Consider the following 23,079-nt stretch of genomic DNA (forward strand, 5'->3'; position numbering starts at 1 on the left):
TCCTCTTTACTGTGGAGACGACTGCTGGCTCTAAATGGCCTTATCTTCCATTATTTGCCGACATTTTAATTCCTTAATGCCTTATGTGACTCTTTTAACTCTTTGTTCATCCATCTGTCATTAAATATTATATGTCACGATGCTCGTTCTTGAATATATGTGATCGTGCTGATCTTGTAAATGGGTACTTTTTTAAAAGGCCTCAATGAAAGTGTGTGTGTAAAGATAATGTGACAGCAGAGCCAAATGTATAAACCCAGTGATGTATAAGTGATGAATTGGATTAATAGAATTGTGGTTGTAATAACTCTCGCCCAGTCGTAAATGTTTAATAAGGTGTTTCAAAATGCAGCGCCCTGACGGAGAGCGGTGTCCAGAATGGATCGTTTTTTCTCGGGGCTAAAGATCCCCTGTCAGCAAATCAATGGAAGAGATTGAGGCTGTAGCGAGACAGTTTGTTAGGCTGGCTGGCACCGCGGGGCCTGTCTTGTCCTTGGCATGTCTTACTTTGTTTTATTTTGTTTGGTCATTTTACTTCTCTGTCAGGGTTTTCGGCTCCATTTTTGGAAGGAAGGGTGGTAAGGGGATTTTGTCTAAGCCTGACTGAAAAGGGAAAAAGGACACTGAGTTTTTGAGAAGTTGCTAATGTGATGAGGAAGTGACCATAATCCCACTTGACAGGAGTGTAAACCCAAAGCTGAACCTACAGTTTCAGCTTGATTGATTCATTTCTGCAAGCAGTGTCCTCTTTAGTCCAGTGCCATAATCCACACGAGAAAAGCATTGATTTTTTAAAAAGGTGAGACCCCTTCCTCTGAAGGTCTTTTCAGACTAAACACAAACTTTATCAGTGTTGGTATCAAGGTATCCGATGCCGAATCGTCCCTGGGAAAGGTTATGCCAGGGTGCTGGAAAAGAGGCTCCAGCCTGATTAGCCTGTGTTAAGGTCATGGGAGTCTGCTCATCCAGTCTACTTGTGTTTTGCTGACTTAAAGAAGGCTCTTGACCATGTCAGCGTGTATTGTGAGGTACCACAGGAATATGGCTTACTGGGCCCATTACTACTAAGCACTTTAGTCCTGAGTTGTGTCTAAAATCACAAACTATTTACTGCACTTTATTTTATTTGATTGTCCAAATTCTGAGTTAAGCTTAATAGTGCAATAAAGAATTCCACAAAGAAACTGACAAAAGTCAAAGTCATGCCAAGTTAATTGTCTTTATGTAGCCCAAGACACAAAAACATAGAAGATACCCTGAGAGAGCGACAGAGGAGTGACCCTCCCCCAGACCAACCAGAATCACAGAAAACACAGATTACAACGGCAGCATTTCTGATACATGTAGATCATAAAATATATGTGATTATAACTAATTTCTGCTAACAATCCCACAATGCAATGCACCAGATTTTATAGACACAAAAAATGACCGGGTTGTTTAACTGCTCAAATTTGAGTCGTAAACAAGTGAACAAGAGCAAAGACGAGCCCTGGAGTAAAGGCTTCGTCCAGCAGGTCTCGCTCATTTCTCAGTGGGCTTTTTGTTTTTTGATTTTCACTGACACAATCTTCAAGTGCAGCTAAAGTAAGGACAGTGTCTTGAAAGCTGGTCTCAGGATTGCACCTCGAACCAAAAACTCAAACCATGACAGACCATTTTGATATCCATCTGATTATTGAGATGTGTGATAGAAGACTAACTTTTGGTTGTGGACCGTTGGTCAGACGACACACAAGTTGACAATGACATCACCTGACACTTCTGAATGAATTTTTTCACCATTTTCTTATCAGTAATGTAGCTTCAAATGATGAATGAACTTTGTTTTGTGGATTACTGTGTTTCCAAGGTCAAGAACTAACAGCATCCAAACATTCATGTAGTCTGATTGTGCAACCTCCTCTCATGAATCCATACCATGCTCTGAATTTGTTTTTATCTACAGTGTATTTTCCATCGCAAACATTGATCTAGTGGAAGGCGTAGAGAAATGACAGCACACCTTCGCTCACCTTTCGTTAATCCAACACATCGCCCAGTATTTCTTTTCCACAAGGAACACTATTCTATTTCTCCAGCTGCCACTTTATATGTTTGCATCTGCAGCATCTGTGTGTGTGTGTGTGTGTGTGTGTGTGTGTGTGTGTATGTGTGTGCGTGTGTGTGTGTGTGTGTTGTGCCTCCATCCTCTCCTAATTGGGAATTTGTATTCATTAAGAGCCTTGGATGAACACTAAAATGCAAGTCCACACCTGTTGTTTGTGTCAGCGGCGGCTCTGTTGGAGGCGGGTCGGGATTAACAGCGGCCAACCATCCCCTCTCCTCTCTCATCAATAATCACAATCACATCATGAATCCCCAATTATCTCCCAAGCTGCTGCCCTGAGGCGAGATCCGAGTCCGTCTCCCAGTTTTCGAAATAATGAAAAGATTTTTTTTGAAGCTATTACTGCACTTCCTGCCGTAGATTTTCATCCTAATTATTCTTTTCCATTGTATCTCATTAGAGTGGAGAAGAAAGATTAGGTTTTCATCTAAAGGGGTGTTTTTGGGCATGTGGGCTTTTTGCATGCTAAAATCAGTGCTGTCATAGTTTTGTTAGTAACAGAAAAACACAGATGACTGACACTAAATTGGGGACGTACAGTAGCTTGTTAGCCTCACATGCCTACCCTGTAGCAATATGTTGGGGGCTTTATAATGAGGCTGCTTCTTTCATGTGGACCGAAGCTTTAATCCCCAACACATCAGCGGTGTGACATATGGTAAACAGAGCCCTGTTTGTCACCTGGTACACCTACACACCTTCTTGCTTTGGTGCAATTCATTTCTATTCTGAAATGAATCCATCTGCTCATTTCTTACTCACTTCCCACATCTTCCGTCTCATTTCCCTCTCTTCTTACCAACGCTGCCGGTTCGTATCATCATTATTTCAACTTTCTGTCCTCATCTTTAACTTGTTTGGGAGATGAACTCCAAATGAGGATTATGAAGTGCTGCATTTTGCTTCGATTGCTGCTGCGTGTGTGGGCCGCGCAGCAGAACTCGTCAGAATCTGTCTCACAGCCGTGTTCCTTGCCCTCGCATACACCCTCACCTACGACTTGCTTTTCTTTTTCGGAGTATTACAAGTTTGAGTTTAACTCTGTTAGCTGCTCTCACTGAGCTTTGCAAGTTGTGTCAAACTCACAAGTTAGATAAGATAAGATCATGTGATAATTGAGTGAAACATAGCACCAATGAAGGTTGTCGTAGGTTGTGTATTTTTTACCTTTGTTTAATAGTCAAAGACAGACAGGAACAGGGGATGATAGAGGAGATGACATGCAGCGAAAGGACCAGGACCAGGTAGTTTTTGCAGTAAAAGGCGTCTTGATCCAGCTGACACTTGAAAGTACTTCAACTGAAGAGGTGAAATGCGGCTGACGTCACTGTCACATTGTCTGACTCATTCTGAAATAAGTGTAATAACAAGCCTGAAATGGAACATCATCCAGACGACTCTCCTGGACCAACTGGTTGTGCTCTCTGTGATTTCACCTCATTCTGTGTCACATCTACCACGTGGTTCTGTTTCTCTCCGTCCAGCATGTTTTTTTGGAGCAGCCTCTCAGCCTCAATTAAAGCCAAAGCAAGCCCTTCACCTGTACATTCTTGCATGCAAATGTTGTTTATTCACAAGGTGGATCCGCTGACTCGGAAGTAGTATTTCTAACTCCCCAAACTCAGAGTTCTTACAGAAAAGATCCTTTGACTTAATTCGGTAGTTGCCTGGCAACTTTGCAACCTGCAAATCATGCTCCGTATGATCTCGCCCTGAGAAAGGAAATTGCCTCCACCTTCTTATCATGAGCTGCTGGACCTGCTGCTCCATCCTGATTCCTCTCTCCACTGGATGTGGTGCTTTGACTATGAGTTGTGTTGTTATTATACCACTTAATCTCCTATTCAATTTACATGAATGTCTTCAGCCCCTTCGACTGTATTATATAAGTTAGTTATTGCCTAAAAATGGTGATATTTTACACTTGTTGTAAAAGCTTGCAGTATAGATCTCACCACTGAACTGTACGAGCTCTTTTTCACTCACAGAATGTGGCTGGAGCTGTGTCACAGTGGCTCTGCTAACATGCTGATGCTACAGTTTACCGTGTTCACCATCTTAGCTCAAAGAACATGGCACGTGGTGGCATTAGATGAAGTCAGGCGAATCACTTAGTCATCAGGATTATTTATATATAATTATTATAATAGGATATTTTGTTTTCGTCTTCGGGGAAATCCATCCATCAGTTGTCATTTTAATTTTAAAAAATGCAATTAAAAAATGTCAACCTCATGGAGCTAGAGGAAAAGTCAGAGAGCCTGGATAACTTATTAAAATTCTATGGCAATCCATTCATTAGTTATACATTTCAGTCAAAGTGGTCGACCAACCGACCGACACTGTCATCCACAGAGCTCCTCTGCTAGTGTGGCTTAAACCTGATGAGGTTGCCATCTCCATGTGATGTAGACCTGGGGTCAACTTGAGTGGTATTTGCTTGCATGCATTGTAAAGACACAAAATTCAATTGTGTTTACTTTATCCTATCTCTCCATGCTGCCCTCTGTCCTCTTCGTCTTCCTCTCTTCATCCTCTCCTTGGATTTCTCCGCCTCATGTTATCCTTGTCACTCCATCGTTGTTAAACACTTATCAGCCGGATATTGGATGATAAGGTGTAATCAGGGCCCTCGTCTCAACCACACTGCCCACGTGTCAGCACAGGCATGCGTGTTAGGTTGGCATTTACTGCGTGACAGCAGCTTGACACCAGTTCACATCCCTCTTCATTAGAGGAAATTTAGCCAGTTATACTCTGCGCCAATCAGCCTTGGTGTAATCAGTTGTGTTCAACGCACCAATCGGGCCCTGTGACAAGATAATAACTGCGGTTTCCCCAAGGGACACGTGTGGTTGAGAGGACCACAGAACTCAAGTAGAAGTTGTAGCTGCAGTTGCATCGTTAGAGTACGCTGTAACTTCATTTCCATTAGTTTAATTAGGGGTTTTCTGTTTTTAGAAATGGATAGGGGGAAATGTTTTCAGTGGGGGTCAGTGCACAGATTGTAGAGCTAATAACCTGCCTGTAGTTACTTACTTATACGGAACATTTACATAAAATACAATGTATTGCTTGAGATGAAACCACCCAACAGTCAGGGCCAAAAGTATGTATTTATATATATAAGGGCTGTCAATCAATTAAAATATTTAATCATGATTAATTGCATGACTGTCCATAGTTAAAGGTATAGTTGGTAATGTTGGAGAGTTAGCAAGATTTGAAAGTGGCACCTCGTCTAAGCTCCACCCCCTTCTCCCCCTCCCGTCAGTGCTCCGTCCAAAGCCCCGCCCCCACAAACTTGAACGTGCATCAGACAGTCCGTCAGCAGGGCAGAGGAGAGCCGTTAGCATTGGGCTAATACAAGCTACAAAAGTAGCTAAGTTGGCTAACGTTACATATTTCATGAAAATAACAAATCCCCCCGAAGCAAAACAAATAATTACCTGTCCAACAGAAAGACAGCAACCTCTTCATCACTTCTGGAAGTGCTACCTTTGGCTGCATTTCCTCTGCCATAGGCTACGAGCACAATAGAACTTCCGGTTAACTTCCGTGTGTTGAGTGTACGCTCGAGTACTTCCGGTAGGTCATGTTGCTGGGGAGATTTTCCGGAGACGCTAGTTTCCGGAGACGCTAGATTGACAACGTTAATATGAACAGATTTCGTGTAAAAGAGAGGCGGTTGGCGTATCAACGCGTGAAAAAGACCGCACTCCATTGTTGTGTACCCCTTTGTACCAATTCGTCGAGGTACAATAGTACTATAAGCTTTCATAGCTTTCCAGTGGATGTGTCTGTGAGAGCCGAATGGATGGTGAGAGTACGGCGGGACGACTTCACACCAAGCAAGACAAGTCGTGTTTGCAGCAGGCATTTCAAAAAGGAAGATTTTGTTAACAAGCCGGGGAAATTGAGAAGGTTGAAGAAAGGGACCGTTCCTGCTCTTTTTTCTTGGAATAATTTTCAACTACCGGCACCGAGGGCGAGCGTGTGGGAGCGGAGACCCAGAGCGGAGAGCCCTCCTCCTGTCCATGACATCGACTCAGAGGAAGAGATGGAGGTGGCTACCCTGGCACCAGACCATGATTACTGTCTTACTCCTACAACAACAATGATCGCAGATCAGTTGGCTGAGGAAAATGATACACTTCGCCAGAAAGTAAAGGAGCTCGAACTACAAATTCAGGCTCTCCAGCTGCAGAGTTGTTTTGGACTGAAGCGCTTTGCAGGATCGGATGAGGACATCCGATTTTATACCAGGTAAGTCATAATTAAGGTGTTTTGAATTGCACAGAAAGCTAATGTATTGTACCATATTAACAGTGATGGACGAAAAATCACACAAGTCCTGTACTTGAGTGAAAGTAAAGATGGGCTACACATGGTAAAATGTTGCTCCACTAAAAGTCCACCTTACAAGAGTATTTTCCTTCAAGTGTACATCAAATATCAAAAGTAAAAGTACTGTAATTTATGACTAACATAGTAATATGATTAGGCCCAAACATGTGCTACCTACAGCACTCAGTCAGAAATTTAGACACAACCATTCATTAAGTATTTTCTTCATGTAAAACAAATGTAGTAGAGTAAAAGGTAAGATAATTGACCTTGTGTAACTAAATTAGTCTACCATGACTAACAATGTTATTTTTGTGTATTTTGTTTGAAAGATTCCATTCTTATGACCACCTGATGGCATTCTGGAGGCTCATCGAGCCAGCAACATCAAGGATGATCCGTGTGACAAGTGCCAGAGAAGCATCGGTCTCTGTGGCTGAGAAGAGAACATCGAACAAATCAACTAAGTTGCTGCCCATAGATGAGTTATTTCTTTTTCTTAATTATCTATCAACTGGATGCACACAGAGAGAGCTTGGCCACCAATTCAACATCCATCGGACAACAGCCAGCAGAATCATCACAACCTGGGCAAACTTTCTTTACTGCCTCCTGGGAGCTGTGTGTATCTGGATGACACCTGAAGAAATCACAGCCAACCTACCTCCTGAGTTCAAGGAATATGCAGACACTCAGGTCATTGTTGACTGCACAGAGCTGCAGTGCCAAACTCCATCCTCACTTGTGCTACAGAGTGAGGTGTACTCACACTACAAATCACACTGTACCTTCAAGGCCATGATTGGCATGGCACCACATGGTCCTCTGACATTTGTTTCTGCGCTCTATGGGGGCTCTATCAGTGACCGTGAGCTCTTCAGACTGTCGGGCATCATACCTCTCCTGTCCCCTGACACCGCTGTGATGGTGGACAAGGGCTTTAGGGTGGACAACCTTGTGCCAGGAAAACTTCACAGGCCTGCCTTCCGCTCCAACAAGGAGCAAATGGCAGCACATGACGTCCTGGAGACCCAGTCGATCGCGCGGCTGCGAGTTCACGTTGAAAGGCTAATAAGGCGGGTTAAGGAGAACAAACTTTTTGACACTGTAATCCCTTTGTCTATTTCTGGGAGCATTAGCCAACTTTTCACCGTAGCTTGCATCTTGTGCAATTACCAAAATGGACCGCTGGTCAAAGACTGGAGAAAACATAAGAGCCAGGTAGAAATCTGACTGTTTGCTTCATGGCTGGCTGCTCCTCTTCCTCCTTTACCTTTTTTTTTTTTTTACAAACAATATACTGATTCACACTACTAGTTAGATAGTTAGTTTTGCCTTACATCTGCTGACTTGTATTTTAATTATTAAATGATTTATTTGAAATCTATATCAACTTGGTCTCCCTTCATGTTGTTTAATTTCCCTCAAGTGGGCGTGACTCATTGAATATTAGTTTAAAATCTAGCAATACATAGGTGTGGGTTCACCTTTGCTGTGTACACTTTGAGTCAAGTGGTCAATCCTAAAAATGTTACAACTCTGTTTAGTTCATATTTTCTGATTGAAGAAAACTGCTTGAGGTATGCTCATACCGGCGTTCAGCAGGATAACAAAGTCACCTGCAGAGGGAAGGAACCCCAGGGTGGATACAACAGGGGTTTAAAGATGAGTTTCATTGTTGTTTCTGTTGTTATTTTGTCTTCTGACGTCTGAGTTTGGTGTGATTGTATGATTGCTCGCTGTCTGAGTCGAGTAGTTGTTATGTACTTTTCTTTTAAAGGTGACATTAAGTATTTAACATGCATAAACTGAAAATAAATGATTATGATAAATGTTTTGGTGCAGTTCTGCAGTTTGTCAGTAGAGATCGCTGAAGATCATAGATTTTTTAAAGTTCCCTTTAGTTTAAATTAAAATATATTACTTTTAACCTACAAATCCAGTTTTCCTGTTTCATTTCCTCTTAAATTGCTTTAAAATGGTTATATTTTCATTTAAAATCAGAATCACACATCCTGTCCAAGCTCATTCCTGCTCTCCAGTGAAGCTACATGATGTTTTTACTGAATAACTTACTTGATAAATTTAAATGAACTTAAAACAACCCACTTGAAGGCCTCACATTATAATGAGAAATCAACAAGAACAAGACAGTTCTCAGAAGTCATTGTTTACTGATAATTCATTTTATTACAGCAGATATTTATGCAGGTATGTGTAGAAAAAAAAGAAGTCTGCTCTCTCTCTTATTTTTTGCATCACACCACTGTCCCGGTATATTCTTTGAATCAGGGTGTCTTCCTCTGCAAACACCACAAAATCGCACCACTCCATCCCTGTTAGGAGCAGCTGACCCTGCACCTGCCAGTAGTAGCCATGACCCTGCTTCAATTCCAGGTTGCCGTCTTTCATTTTCAGATGTGGATAATCCACATAGCTTTTAATGTTTGGACATTTTATTTCCACAAGGCCGAATTCAGTACTTTCTGTTGGGTCAAAAACAACCCCATCTGGGGATGTACCTAGCCATGGAGTGTCAGGGTGTATAATGAAGCCACAAGGGTAGTGGTTCACCCTCTTGAGCTTGCAGTACTCTTCGATGGCATCAGCTTCCATTTCGAGACCCCTCTTCATTGCTGCTGTCTGACGGACCCCTTTGAGCAACCGGTCTGCCATCTTTTCTAAGGTGCATGGTTTAGCATGGCATATTTCCCCAAAATGTGAGGAGGTGAGTCTGGGTTTTCTCAGTCTATGCCAGTCTGTTGATGAACTTTGGCCCCTAGTTGCATCCTCTATTTTCTTAGCCATCTCCCAGGTAACCTCAAGTGACTTGAAGTGCAGCTGTTGATGCTCAGTGAAAACAAACATACAGCATGATGTCTCCAGTCTGCAGCCAGCCAATGGCAAATCTGGACGTGGTGGAGCGTCATGGTGAGCAACAGGGCAACTTCTTGCCTTGGGTTGTTGGTATGACAGGGGACTGCCTGCTTGTACCAAACCGAGTGCAGAGTCCACCAGTGGCACCTCACAGGTGATACCCATTGTACAAATGGTTGGTGCAGAAACAGGGGTGAACTCTTTGTAGATCTCTGACACTCTGAGAATGGACAGGTCCAGCAACTCTCCACTGATGGCTTTGTACAGTGTGGACCTATTTGAAACAAATTGAGAAACATCAGTAAGATACATCACTTCATAACTACAAGTAACAAAACTAGTTTTCTTGATTTGATTGAGAAAAGTAGGCCTAACAAATGAATTAATAGGCTACTAACTACTAGCTGAATTCTCACCTTACTCCCTCGGCCATGGTCCTCTGCTTTGGTTTGGCAGACATCACAGCCATCTTCTCGACAGGACCTGGTTTAACACCCTGTGAATATAGGCCATAATAGCAGTGATGAGCGTATGTGATGTGTGTGTGTAGATGTAGTATTTAAATTATAGTTACATTATTCCAAGACTTGCCAGGGTTCTTGGCTTGTGCCACTGTTGTTCACTCTCCGTACAGCTCAGCACTGGTGGAACAACTGGAATGTCAAGCTGAGAATAATGTGCAGACTGGAAAAGTAGAGCCACACAATGGTTACACAGCACTGATCCAGCTACACATGTACAGCTGTGATGGGCCAGCTCTACAGGGATTGAATCCTTCAGCCCCACCTGTAACAAGATGTTAAAAATGTCAAAACAATATTAAAAAAGAGTAGCACAACTGATTTTTCATATATTTATATAGACTAATTACTCAAGTAGGCTACTATTTATTTTTGTACACTGTTAGTTAAAATAGTTAGTAAAAACTTAACTGTTTTCTTGTAAACACTGTTAGTAAAGGGATTAATAATCTTTTTCTTTTGATGTTGTCAGTGGTGCAGTCCATTTGTTTGCAGGTACACTCCGTATCCCCACTTAAAAAGTACCAAGATTGCAGTATACCTACCTAGACTCAGCAGGTTTACATAAACTTTTATACCTATCTTATGTGTTTCACCTAGCTGGGATGTTCAGCATACCTGGAAAAGCAAACTATACTACACCACTGGTTGCTGTAAGTGAAAACATAGTAGTAACGTAGCACTAAGCGTACACTGGTCGTTTTTAACATGAATGGGGAACATGGCCAACCAAATGAACATGGTTAACCTAGAGCAAAGAACCAAAAGAACACGATTAACCCAGGAACATGGGTAACCATCTTAACGCTATCTTAACGCTATCTTAACGCTACACTCATCCTACACTTAAACTGTGAGGTGGTTTTGATCTGTCCATTGACGGATGACATAACGCCCTCACACACACTACACCTGTCACTGGATCTCTCTTGGACACTGAGGGGAAATACAAAACCCAAATTAAAATACACACAACCAGTTGCTAATCATATCAGCATAACAACGTATTTAATAACACTAATAAAGTATGTCGTATATTGACACGATTTGATGTGGATTAGAAGTACTTAGCTGCTAGCTAGTCATTGTCTAACGTTAACAGCTAAGCTAGCAGCTAACAGCTGAGGTAGCGCTACTCACCTTCAAAGTTGTGGATGTAACTTGATATGTACAGTTTAAACCCTTTTTCGCGCTTACAACCAGGTGCAGGTGAACAGTGGTCGACAATCCTGTGGACATCGTTCACGTCAATCTTCGGGAGGCCTTGTAAACAACGGGTGAAATATGCCATCTTGCGCGATCAAAATCAATGCAGTGAGTGACCCGGAAATGGTCGAGCGCACACTCAAGGCGGCGGAAGTAGAACTCCTTAGTTACGTGCACGTAGCCTATTGTTGTCTCTTGCTAACTCTGCTAACTCTTCTTCTTCTACTGTTGTTTTATGGCTGTTGGCAAACAACTTTTAGGTGTGCATTACCGCCACCTTCTGACCTGGAGTGTGTATCTCCTGCTAACTCAATATGGAGTGTGCTGAATATATCTGGCAACACGTGACACGTGATGAGTGCGCGCGGGGAGGAGGGGGGGGACAGAGGGGGGTGCAGGCAGGATGAGACATGAAGGCATCTGATTGGTTCTTTCAACTCGGACCGAGAGGGAGGGATTGGTCAGAGTTTTTACAGGCCTGCAGCTGCCACAGAGGTCTGATTTATTTCGTTCCTTTTTCTGAACACATTATGTATGGACTACTCTCAGGGAGGAAAGACCATTTCACCCAGTATAACAAAAAGTGTTTCTGAACAGGATTACCAACTATACCTTTAACTCGTGGTTAATCACAAATTGATCACACATTTTTTATCTGTTCTAAATGTAGGATATTTTCCAAGTTTTTAATACTCTTATCAACATGGCAGTGGACACATAAGCTTAAATTATGCAAATGTATGTTTATTATCATTATTGCAACAATTCAGAACAATGACAGATACTGTCCAGAATATTCTCCTGAAAACCTCAAAGGTGCTGCATGCTCACAAAATATGCTGAAAGCATAACATGACAAACTCAAGCCCAACAAGCAACAACAGATGGTCATACTGACCTGAATGTAATGCTCCTCGGTAATACTAACACAATGTAGTGTCCAACTTTACACTTGCAAAGGTCAACTGAACAATGTTTATCGGCCTGCGAGCTGCAGCCACACATTTAGATATCACTGTTGAAAGTTTGTCTCATGTAGAGTTGTTGAGGCGTCTCCGTTGCAAACTATTCAGCATGGTCTGCCTCTGGTGAGGTGGAGGAGGGCTCTCTGCATCAGCTGTGTGCTTGACCAGCAAGTGGTATTTGAGACTCGACGTACTCTGGTGGTAACTAAGTTCACATGGACAGGAAATGCAAATAAACCATTGTGCTGTTAATTTTGTATTCCACTCTGAAAGTGGAAGCTAGTGAACAAGGCTACTAGCTAGAAAGTGGAAGCCTGTTAGCCTAGCTTCACCCTGACACATTACTGGTCATTATGTGTGTAGTATTTGCTGACGTCTCGGCTACGTTCACACTGCAAGCCTGAGTGCTCAGTGAGGATTCATTGCATGGATCCGATTTTTTTTGTTCAGCTGTTAACAATATTTTAAAAAATGGATCAAATATCAGATTCCAGTGTGAAGTGTTCATGGTAAAGAGAACAGTCAAATGTCCTATGCTGTCACATGCAGAACGCTGTTGTGCGCAGTTAAATACGGAGCCCACTGAAGTCAGTGTTCATGGTTTCATTTATAAGTTGATATGTATGGAGGACTAAAAATGACTTAAATATAAATAAATAAATAAATAAATGTATAAATAAATGTATAAATAAATGCTGAAATAAATAAATCGGAGGATGGCACAGTAATTCCGTACTGTGCCATCCTCCGACGAATTGTTCTCTCGCACACTCTGAGCACCTGTGCTATTTCCTTAGCAGTGTGCCCCAAGAGAAGGTGTGCTTCGATTAAAGTGGGGGGTATATTGTACGACGGACGTCCAAGGGTCCCTTCTTCTGTCTCTGACAGGATGTAAAGTTGGCGGGCGACTTCTTCCAGACCGTCTAACACTGCTAGCTCAGTTTGCACATCCATATCGGCGTTGAGCTGAGCCAAGTCATCCATCAATCTATCCAGATGAAACTGAACATAGTCGTTGGTTGCATGGTTCTCTAAATCGTTCGCTAATGATCGTAATTCATTCGCAATCATTCGCTCGTACAAAAACTGCCATTACTAAACCAGAACTGCAGCTAACGGTTAGCTGAGCGGGCAGGCTGGTAGCCAACAACATTCCTGTACACAATCAGCGCCGCTAGTAAGGCAGAAGTAGTCGACCCGAATCGAGCACACTCCTGTAACCAATCATGCTGTTGACTGAGGTTAGGACCTCTTACCTCATTAACATATGGACAGAAATACAGAAATAAATACATGTAGGTGAACAGAAATGTAGAAATAAATATAAAGCATGTATTTATTTATTTATTCTTTTATTTATTTATGTATACATTTATTTCAGCATTTATTTATTTATTCATTTATTTCAGCATTTATTTATTTACTCCTGTATTTATTTATACATTTACTCATGCATTTATTTATTCATTCATTTATTTCAGCATTTATTTATACATTTATTTATGCATTTATTTATTTATTTATTTATTTATTTATACTTAAGTCTTGTTTAGTCCTCCATAGATATGCAGTGAAAGTGAGCAAATAATTAATGACATCACAGAAACAGGTTTCATAATTAATTTCAGGATGCCGAGGGCAACTTTTTACTACAACTGTCAGCGCCTCTCTACAAGAGAGCGGCAAGATACGGAATTCAGGCAGTCTGAAAGTAGTTTGGAAAAAAAGAGGGTTTCTAGCTAGCTTTAGCAGTCTTTCTTTTATGCATCCCGATGCGGTGATGACCAATGACAAAAACTCACAGCACCGGGTAGACATGCAACCTCTTCATGCTATCCATTGATTCAAATCACGGCATGGGGTAATATGGACAGTGCTCAAATCACAGAAAGCAAATGCTAACATCACCCTCAGCAAGCTAACTGTGTAGTCTTGGAACTAACACAGATAAAAAAAACTAATTCAATCACAAAAAAACTGACAGTGCCAGTCTGAATCAAAAAATGACATCATTAAATTTAAATGTCTTCTTTTTGGTTATTGCAACTTTGACCAAATCTGTGAGCAAACTGTGGACAAACAAAAAAAACACAAAAATGGCAAAAATAAATTTGAATTTCAGTTCCACTTTAAGCAGCCTGAAGGATCTGAACACTTGTACCACTAATAATATGTGACATGCTTCAGTACCCAAAGCAGCATGAAAAAAGCACAAAGCGAGGCTCATAAAAGATCATTTTTCATGCGGTGGGTTACATGGTGCAAGCCATTTCAGAATATGACATATTTTCCTGTAGCAGCTATAAGCCTTATGAAAGTTTAATGAGCAGGAAAAACCTGTTAATGTATTCTTCGCTGGAAAACTCTGGAGCTGCTGCAGCCTCGCAGAGAAGAGCACAAAGAGAAGCAGTGTGAGTGCTTCTCTCTCCAAGTCCCTCTCCAGCGTTCAGTCTATCAGCGGTCATAAACATCCTCCCATGACAGGTCACACAGAGCAGAATCCATCTGCCCCAAACGTGTTTCAAATATCTTCTACTGCAGTCTCTCTTGTTCCTCTGGCCTTTAAGCATCCCCTCCAGTCCACCTTTTCCATTTAACAGTTTCCCTCGGCAGCAGTGAAACCCGCCCGCCCAGACTTTCTTTCAGCCAGTCTTGTCCTGCCTCTGTGCGCTCTTTTTTTTTTTTTTTTAAAGTGGTCATAAACAAAAATCCCTGCGAGCGGTGACTTTATTCCCGCGACAGGGCCGAGGGCATGGAATTCATCACTGTCTTTGACTGAGTTACACCTCGGCTCAGCTCAAGGTCAAAGCAATTACTGGACTTTCACTCCCTCTGTGACCTCCTGCTTCTCCCTTTTCTCTGCTCTCTTCTCCACAAAACTCCACTTCTCATACTCTCCCCTGACCCCGCTTCCTTCTCCCTGAACACCCTCTCCCTCTGACACCCATCCTTACTTGTGCTTTTTGTTTTTCTTTGCCGTTTGTTTTTACAACTTTGTGACCTTACTCACCTTTCCTTCCTCCCCCTACGACGCCTTTCTACTTGACACATGTTGCACACATAAATGGCTATGTTTTTTGAAAGAAATCTTGTACTGTGTAGCGTGCTTTGAATTGTAGACTTTGAGGAAGTTGCTTTAAAGTCATAGTTATGACCCTGTCCATTGCTAGTTTTCCTTCCCACACCAGCAGGCCAGCTGCAGTGACACAGTGCCCAGGGTGTAAATCACTGCCTGATTTGATATTTAAGATTGACCCCAGCTGACTGGTGTGATTGGAGACTACTGCAATACTGGCTTCCCAGATGCTTCATTTCACAAACCCAACGGTGGCCTCAGATGAAGTCTGCAGCTCTGTCTTCACAGACAACTAGTCATTATCATTAGTCTGCAGTGAACAGTTGATTCAAGTGTTGTTTTTGACTGGGAACTGATCATTGCATATCAGATTGATGACACATTTTTACCAAACTTACCTTTGCGAATGCCCTTTGTCAGACCTCATAGATGAAATGATTGGTGTGTGCCCACAACGCAAGCCCTAATTTACATACTTATGGTGTAAACTAAATGAAGGAGGGTCATTCCATGCCAACTCACCTAAAATCAAGAACTTTTCCCAGTTCATGTCATGTTCTTGATAAAAAATCATGTTTAAACTTTTATTCAATTCATGGGACCTTGTCAAATCCTATCGCTTTACTGTTAGAGTTATTCATTTTGGCCATCTGAGCTAAATCTCAGCATTTTTGTGATTCTCCGTCTGTGTATTCTCAGCCTTAGCAATCGCTTATTTTGCCCTGGATTGGGTTGAAATTTGTCTCGAAGATCCAAGAGAACCTAAGGAAACTTGGCAACATGTATTCATTTAAATAGTTGTTGCTGAATTGTTACAATTAATAACAGGAAATCTTTTTTTTTTTTTTTTTTTTACCTGAAAAGGATCTGTCATTTTCAAAAATTCATATCTCCACTAGTTTTCAATTTCTCACAACCGAATCTTGGTTCTGTGTAGTATTAATATTATGTAGTTCTATCACATCTAGTTATTTGGTTATTTGTTTGTACATACTGTAAAGAAAATGAGTGCCACAGATCTTGCTTAATACCCAAATCCATTGATAAATAAGCAATTGCTGATGCTGCCAGTGCACAGAGAATCACAAAAATGCTGAAATTCAGAGGGCCACAAATTCATACCTTAAAAAGGATTTGGAGTAAAGTGATAAGATTTCACAAGGTCCCATGACTTTAATGATACAGTATATAATGAGAGGCCCTGGGTGAGTTGGTATGGAAGGACCCAGGAGTAGCCCACTCTTGGGGATTCTAGGAAGCTTTCCAATGCAAAGTATAGAAAAGCACACAGTAGCCACAAGGGGCAGCAATGAAAACATTCTCCATTTCAAAACACATTTAAACTGGATTTATCAAACTGTCTGCTAAACGAATTGTGCAAGAGTGGAGGGGCCAACGTTGTTGTTTCAGATTAACGAGCGACCCTGCTAACTGGCAGACAGCTGCTTGAGCTGGAGAGCTGGGGGCAGAGTCAAGCACTGAAAAGATGGCAACGGTCAGAGCCACCCATATTGAACTTTACAATGGCTCTTCAGAAGCCTATGGCCACGCCCATGTTTTTATAAAGTCTACGAGTACACCATAGCTGACATGTGCGTTTGCAAAAATGTGATTATATGTCGGAGCTTATCCAGAATGTATCGTAACATCTCTCTGGTCATAACGTCTTGTCCTTTTTTTCTGCAATGTACTCTTTAAATGGGAAGAGCGTGTTAGCATTTCCTTAAAGCAAACACTGACACGTTAACACTGACATTTACACTGATTGGGCCAATACTTCGGAGCTATTCAGCCAATCACAACAGTGTGTTCACCATATGGCAAAATATAATGAGAATAAACATGAAAATTCATGAACTGTGTGTGGACATTGGTATGAACTGTGTATTTACAGTTTTTTAATGGTTGTTACAATAGGCATAAATACACATTTTAGTGAAAATCTTCATAGCGCAGAAAAATCAGAGGAGTCAGTGGAAAAAGATTGTGCTGTCTTCTTCCTGAAAAGCTACTGTAACACAGTCATGAGATCTGTTTCTCCGGTTTGTACTTTTTCAAAAAGAAATGTTTCACCTCAGCTTCCAGAGGCAAAGAACCAGTTCTCAGTTGAGCACATAATGACCTTTGCCTTCCTCCTAAATTACAGCCAAAAAAGGTTCAAGACTGCAGCATGTAGCCTGCTGTAGAAAAAGCTAAATCCATAACCTCGGATAAAACGACAGGACCCTCCTTTCACCACACCAGCAAATAATGGAGCCAATCATTAAAGGTTTCTTGCCAAAGTGGCAGGAAATCACAGTCACCGTAGGCTCCAGATTACACACAACAGGACAGAGAAATTAGACAAAAAGGAAACTGGACAGGAAAAGAAACCCCCTAATGATACAAGACCCTCATTACACAATACACTTATTATACAGGTGAGCAAAAATAATCCACCTTCTCTTCTCTTCTCTTCTCTTCTCTTCTCTTCTCTTCTCTTCTCTTCTCTTCTCTTCTCTTCTCTCACCCTCTGGGAGATCTTGATGATAATGATGTATCAGATTTAAAGCCATGTGTCTGGTCCAAAAGCCTTTGAGGGGTCTTGGATGAGTGGCTGCAGTCGGCTGGAGAGCAGTCTTTAAAACGTCATCTCCATTTCCTGATCCACTTCAAACCCACGTTCAAATGGCTTCTGACGAAGCGTCCACATTTCTTCTCTTGCAAAGCCTCAGTTGTCAAAAGCGCTTTCATGCCAGTCGATTTATTTTTTATTGTAATGAAATCCATCTAATTTCTTATCCCAGCTTGAAAGTATTCTGTTTTTGTGTGTTTTCTCATCTATCATAACATGTTTTTATATTACATTACTGATGAAAATGATTTATTTGCTCATTCGGTGGAGTCATCCATTTTTTCCAAACTACCTCAGAGTTAAATGGCTCAGTAAACAGATAAACAAATCAGCAAGTTATACCAGCAAGAGGCACATTAGCATTTTAAAATGTGATGATCCCTGGGTGTTCTTCTGCTCACATATTTCTTACAAACAGTATACACAAATATCTGCGCATATCCAGGCCTGTGCCACATAGTTGTGAGCCTGGCGTTGTATTCACAACATGAAATCCTCATCACTCATTCTTCAGACATTATTAATTGTGCCTGTTTGGTTCTTTGTAACAAACAGAGAGGTCTGCCAGGACGAAGCGTGACAGTGATCCATGCTGACTTATGTGACAGTGTTTCCTCAGGTGAATGTGTCACATATTACACCTGACACTGGTGTGATGGATTGCCAAGGCCTCGGGTTATAATATCGTTGGAGGAAATGCGCGCACACACACACACACACACACACTTGCAAAATCACTGTGTCCCAAAAACACAGGTGCACACACAGTATTGTGGCTGTAGCACTGACTGAAAGAGGAGGCATATGAAACGCATAACACTTACACAACAATACTCTTTTTTTAAGATCCTGAGAACTGAATGTCTCAGTTGGCTAGTTATTATGAGTGACGGTGTCCTACATGAACACAAAACTTTTCAAGTTGCAAAAACTTTGGTGATTTGACATTCATGGTTTGTGTATTTCTGTTTTGTCTTTGCACCCCTTAAGGCTATTTTATGATTAAAGGTCCCATATTATACTGTTTTTCATCAATTCCACACAGCTGTCAGAGGTCCAACAACACTGTTTTCAAAATGTATTGCCCCAAACCCATCCTGGTCCTGAATGTCAGCTGTCTAAAAGTCGCTGAAGTGAGCTCTACTGAGAGCAGCTGTTTCTGTGCCTGCACCTTTAATGCTAATGAGCTCCGTCTGTCAGCGCCTGCCTTGCCTGCTACACGCCCCTCTCAGGGAGAGGATGCTGCTTACGCTAGCGGTAGCATGTGCTAATGTTTACGGTGGATGTATCTCTATGGCTCGCCGAGATGCTGTCGTTCAACTGGTTGCATAAGCTTAATAAGCCAACACTCAGGAATTTGTGTGTTGTCCACCATTACATGAGAGACTCCCCACTCCCCAACACAACCACCCGGCTCCCATCCCCCACTGACCTGCAACAGGTAACATCTAAAAACAGCTAGCGAAAGCTGTGTTTGTCTCCAACACAGTCTCCAAACTCTTGGACACTGTTCGCATAGTCTCTGTCTCCAGTCTGCACGTTTCCAGACTTTTTACTGTGACAACCAAGCTCCCTCGTAATATTATGAACATTAAACTCGCTTCAAACGCCGTTGCATAGCGGACCGAAGCGGAGCTAACTAGTTAGCCACTTTCAAGCTGACTTCACCAAACTCGTAGGCAACTGTAAATACTATCAACACGTGGCGACACGTACCTGTGGCTCGGGTGCAGTTGCTGGGTCCTGTATGGTTGGGACTGATCCTTTTACGAGGGTCAGTGTCGAGGCAAAGCCAGCTTTGTACTGACCCTCGTTACTGAAGCAGTCCGATGTGAAGTGGTTAGCACACACAAACAGACAGGAACAGTAGCCGGCATGTTGTCGTTAACAATGAAACGCAACCACTGTCTCTTCTGTTCTTCTGTGGCTGGGACAGAATATAGGCACTCATGTTGATTTTTACAACCAACAACAGACAACATCTATAGCCAACCTTGACTGGCACACAATGTGCTTGTCTGGTCTACAGACTGTGTCTTTCTCTTGGAGGCCTCCTTCATCTAGCCTTCACAGAAGACATTACATTTTAGCAGGACCAGTGGTTGCAAGAAGCCCACCTGATATTGGGCTTTACTATGGCTCTGGCCACTTCCTTGACAAGGACAATTGTCTTCTGCGTTGGGTATAGTAGTGTGCTGCTGGAGGCCCTCGTACAACAACTCAGGGTGTGCTTGAGGCCTCCTGTTCTAGGACACAATGGGGACACAAGTGTTTCTGCCAAACCCTAGCAAAAAATGTTCCTGGACCAGGAACTTAATCTTGATTAGATTGGCCTTCCAGAATTCAGAATTCTGCGAAATCTATATACTATATACAGTATATGAAATGTTATCAACGGCCTTGTTGTGGTTGAGGTTTATGAACAGTGTGTGTGTGTGTGCGTGTGTGTGTGTGTGTGTGTGTGTGTGTGTGTGTGTGTGTGTGCTGTTGCAGCACATACACTATCTATAAATCCCAAACCATCAGGGAATTCTTCTCCTACACAAACACCAGGACTTTAATTGGCTACATTCAATAAAACAGCATGTTTTTACACCCTAATATTGCTACCTTTGCCGGTAGCTACATTGCTGCCATCATTAAAATTGGAAACACTGTCGTCAAAGCCTCATAAAACCTCACTTCTAATGGGGGGTGCAATGCTTCATTGTTTTGAACACTGGAGCTCTAAGTGTGTGTTTAATGTGAAGTATTAAAATTTTACGCAAATTGCTGGAATATGAGCGATGATGGGTTACATGGAGACGGGAATGAACCGTATCGCCAGGGGCCACAGAGTGGAATGATCAAGTTATTACTAGAATTAGAAATATTTTATGTGAGAAGCTTTGCACCGAGTTAATCAGAAACCTTGAAATGATAAAAAAAAAAGAAAAACACACATATTAAATGTTAAATCATTGAATATTGGATTGTGATTTGCAACCAGCAGGCCTTCGGGGGAAAGAAGATATGGGTTATGTTTATTTCAAATCTGTTTATGGTTTTGCTATAGGGGAAAACACAGGTTGTTATTCTGTACAGCGCAATTACAGCAGCTAGCTTGAGGGAATGTAGTAGGACAGATGATACTCCATAGCTCTTCATATCCATGTCACAGGTGGTTGATAAATAACCTGCTGAGCTGAAATTCTGTGTGTGTGTTTTCGACATGATATTTGACAACGGTTCGAAGACAAGGGGAACTACAATTTATTTCCACAAGGGCAGAATGTTTCATCATGTTGTCACCTTTAGATAAAACCATGTGTGTGTTCTCAGTCTGCCGTAACTCTAATTGAGTCCTTACAAGTGTGACTGGACTTGTGTGTCTGTGTGTGTGTTCCCGCATTTTGACCTAAGCTGTGAATTTTATCCGACTGAGTTACAACATCGTGGCCCAGTCATCCATCTGTTCCGCAGCCCCTGTGCAATTGTAATTGCATTAGTGCAGTGTTGATTTTTTATTAGACACCTTTTCCCTAAGTCCCCAGGCTCATTTTCCTTTATTAGACCAAGTCTGGAAAGACAATACAAAGCCTCATGCCGCCGTGTGGAGGAGTCCCTCCAGGCAAAACTTCATTCCAAAGTGAGCTAGTGATAAGTGGGCAGAACAGAGACCATGGAGGGGATTTGGGAAGGAATGGTGCAGGCTGTCTTTGTGTTGTCCTCTGTCTTGTTCAAACAATGTGTCTCTATACAGCCGTCAGGCAAAATGTGGTCCAAATTCTGCAATTCTGGAAAAAGCAACATGATGCAAATGCTTCTATCATGCAAAAAGATCATCTTTCTAAATTAGGAAACGTTTTTGCTCATTTCTTCCTTTGTCGTCTAGTGTTTAAAATTCATGCTTCTATCTTAAAATATTACAATGCATAGCTAATGCACGACAAGATCCAGAGCACGGTAGGTTAAACTTAGAGGTAACAATGTCATTTTTTGTTGCACATGAAGAGTTTATTCTTGACCTTGGAAATGAAACAGGATGCCCGTAGTGTTGACCTCCTCAGCTCTACAGAACTCTACAGATCCGTCTGTTCATTTGGTTTCCCAGTCTTGTTTCTGTTCACTCTCACTGCTCAAATAAGTGTTGTTTTTGGCTGCAGCCGGAAGCTGAGTCCAGTGCAAAAAGCTCCAAACTGGCAGTACACAACCTGACCTCCACCAGACAGTACACACGCTGACACTGTGTGGACATTGTGTAATATTTTGCCGCTTAAGAATGATACATTTCCTGTAAGGTGTTGGTGGAGACTAAAAACGCAGCTAAATGCAGAGTGAATATTACACTTTCTGGACACATTCTTGAGGTGGACACAAACATGACAAACATGTAGTATAAATTGGCAAGTGCTTGCTAACAAGTTTGCCATGTAATCTTAAAAGGAGAGTCAGTTTTTTGTGTAAAGCTTGTTTCAACTGCCCCCAAGTGGCCAAAAAATGTGAGGGTTTAAGTTTCGATCATTAGCTTTTCCCACAGCAACAACTGCATTTCAGTCTTTACCAGCAGGCATGATCAGTATCCGAATTTCTCACTTCAACCATCAACAACATAAAAGATCCGTGGTAAGGGTACTCCTACACAGAAAACAATGTCTTGTTAGTGAGGAGGAGGATAGAAAGACGGGTACAGAGAGTGAAACTCTGAACCAGAATGGACACTGCTGACTTGGTATGACCAAAAGCAGGACTCCCATATGTGGCTGACCTGTCAGATTACCTATCCAGATTGTTCTAGTCGCAGTGAGCACCTCAAACCATCCTCAGAGGAGGATTGAATGACAGCTGTTGGGAACACGAGATAAGTGAAACAGCATGGACCCTGGACAAGAGACTAAATGAACACACAGAAACGTCCGCTGTCATATTCATGGAGTCCATATGCCATATACCGTTTACCGAACTCCCTATGCTGAAGTCTGTGAGATGTGGTTGAATGGAAAAAGCTCTTATCTTGAGTTGTATAGAGTTTTGTGTACCTCCAAGGCCACTTAACTATTGTGCAGTGTGGTTTTCATCGCTGCTTTCATATTTGTCCATGCCCTGCATCACTCTGTCCCTCCATCTCTCTCTGTTATGCTGTCGCTGTTTCCCCACCCATCAGCCAGACGGTCTAGAAACAGATTTTAAATGTGCTGTCAGAGCTCAGATGCTGCTCGGACAGCAGTGATTCACAGCTCTCTTTTACTCAGGCCTTCACCTCAGCACCGTGTACCTGTGCGTTTGCCAGCAGTGTCACTTGGTATTCTTTGTAAGATATGACCTGGACTCTAGCTCTTTCCTCTACATTTTAACTGCTGTCACACCTGCTATGAATGGCAGCA

At 42.0% G+C, this 23,079-nt stretch overlaps 2 protein-coding genes across 2 annotated transcripts in view; both read left to right on the top strand.

The window, feature by feature from the left end:
- spon1b (spondin 1b) overlaps positions 1-23,079 on the top strand; it is a 103,444-nt gene that overhangs the window by 53,534 nt on the left and 26,831 nt on the right. The window lies entirely within an intron of this gene.
- On the top strand, positions 5,371-7,731 carry LOC311264508 (uncharacterized protein). The gene is made up of 2 exons (XM_084365418.1): positions 5,371-6,376; positions 6,790-7,731. The coding sequence occupies exons 1-2, from the start codon at positions 5,769-5,771 to the stop codon at positions 7,688-7,690; spliced, it is 1,509 nt and encodes a 502-aa protein (XP_084221544.1). The 5' UTR covers positions 5,371-5,768; the 3' UTR covers positions 7,691-7,731.

Source organism: Pagrus pagrus (genome assembly GCF_965226575.1).
Source record: "Pagrus pagrus genome assembly, chromosome: 10".
In the NCBI taxonomy this organism is placed as follows: domain Eukaryota; kingdom Metazoa; phylum Chordata; class Actinopteri; order Spariformes; family Sparidae; genus Pagrus; species Pagrus pagrus.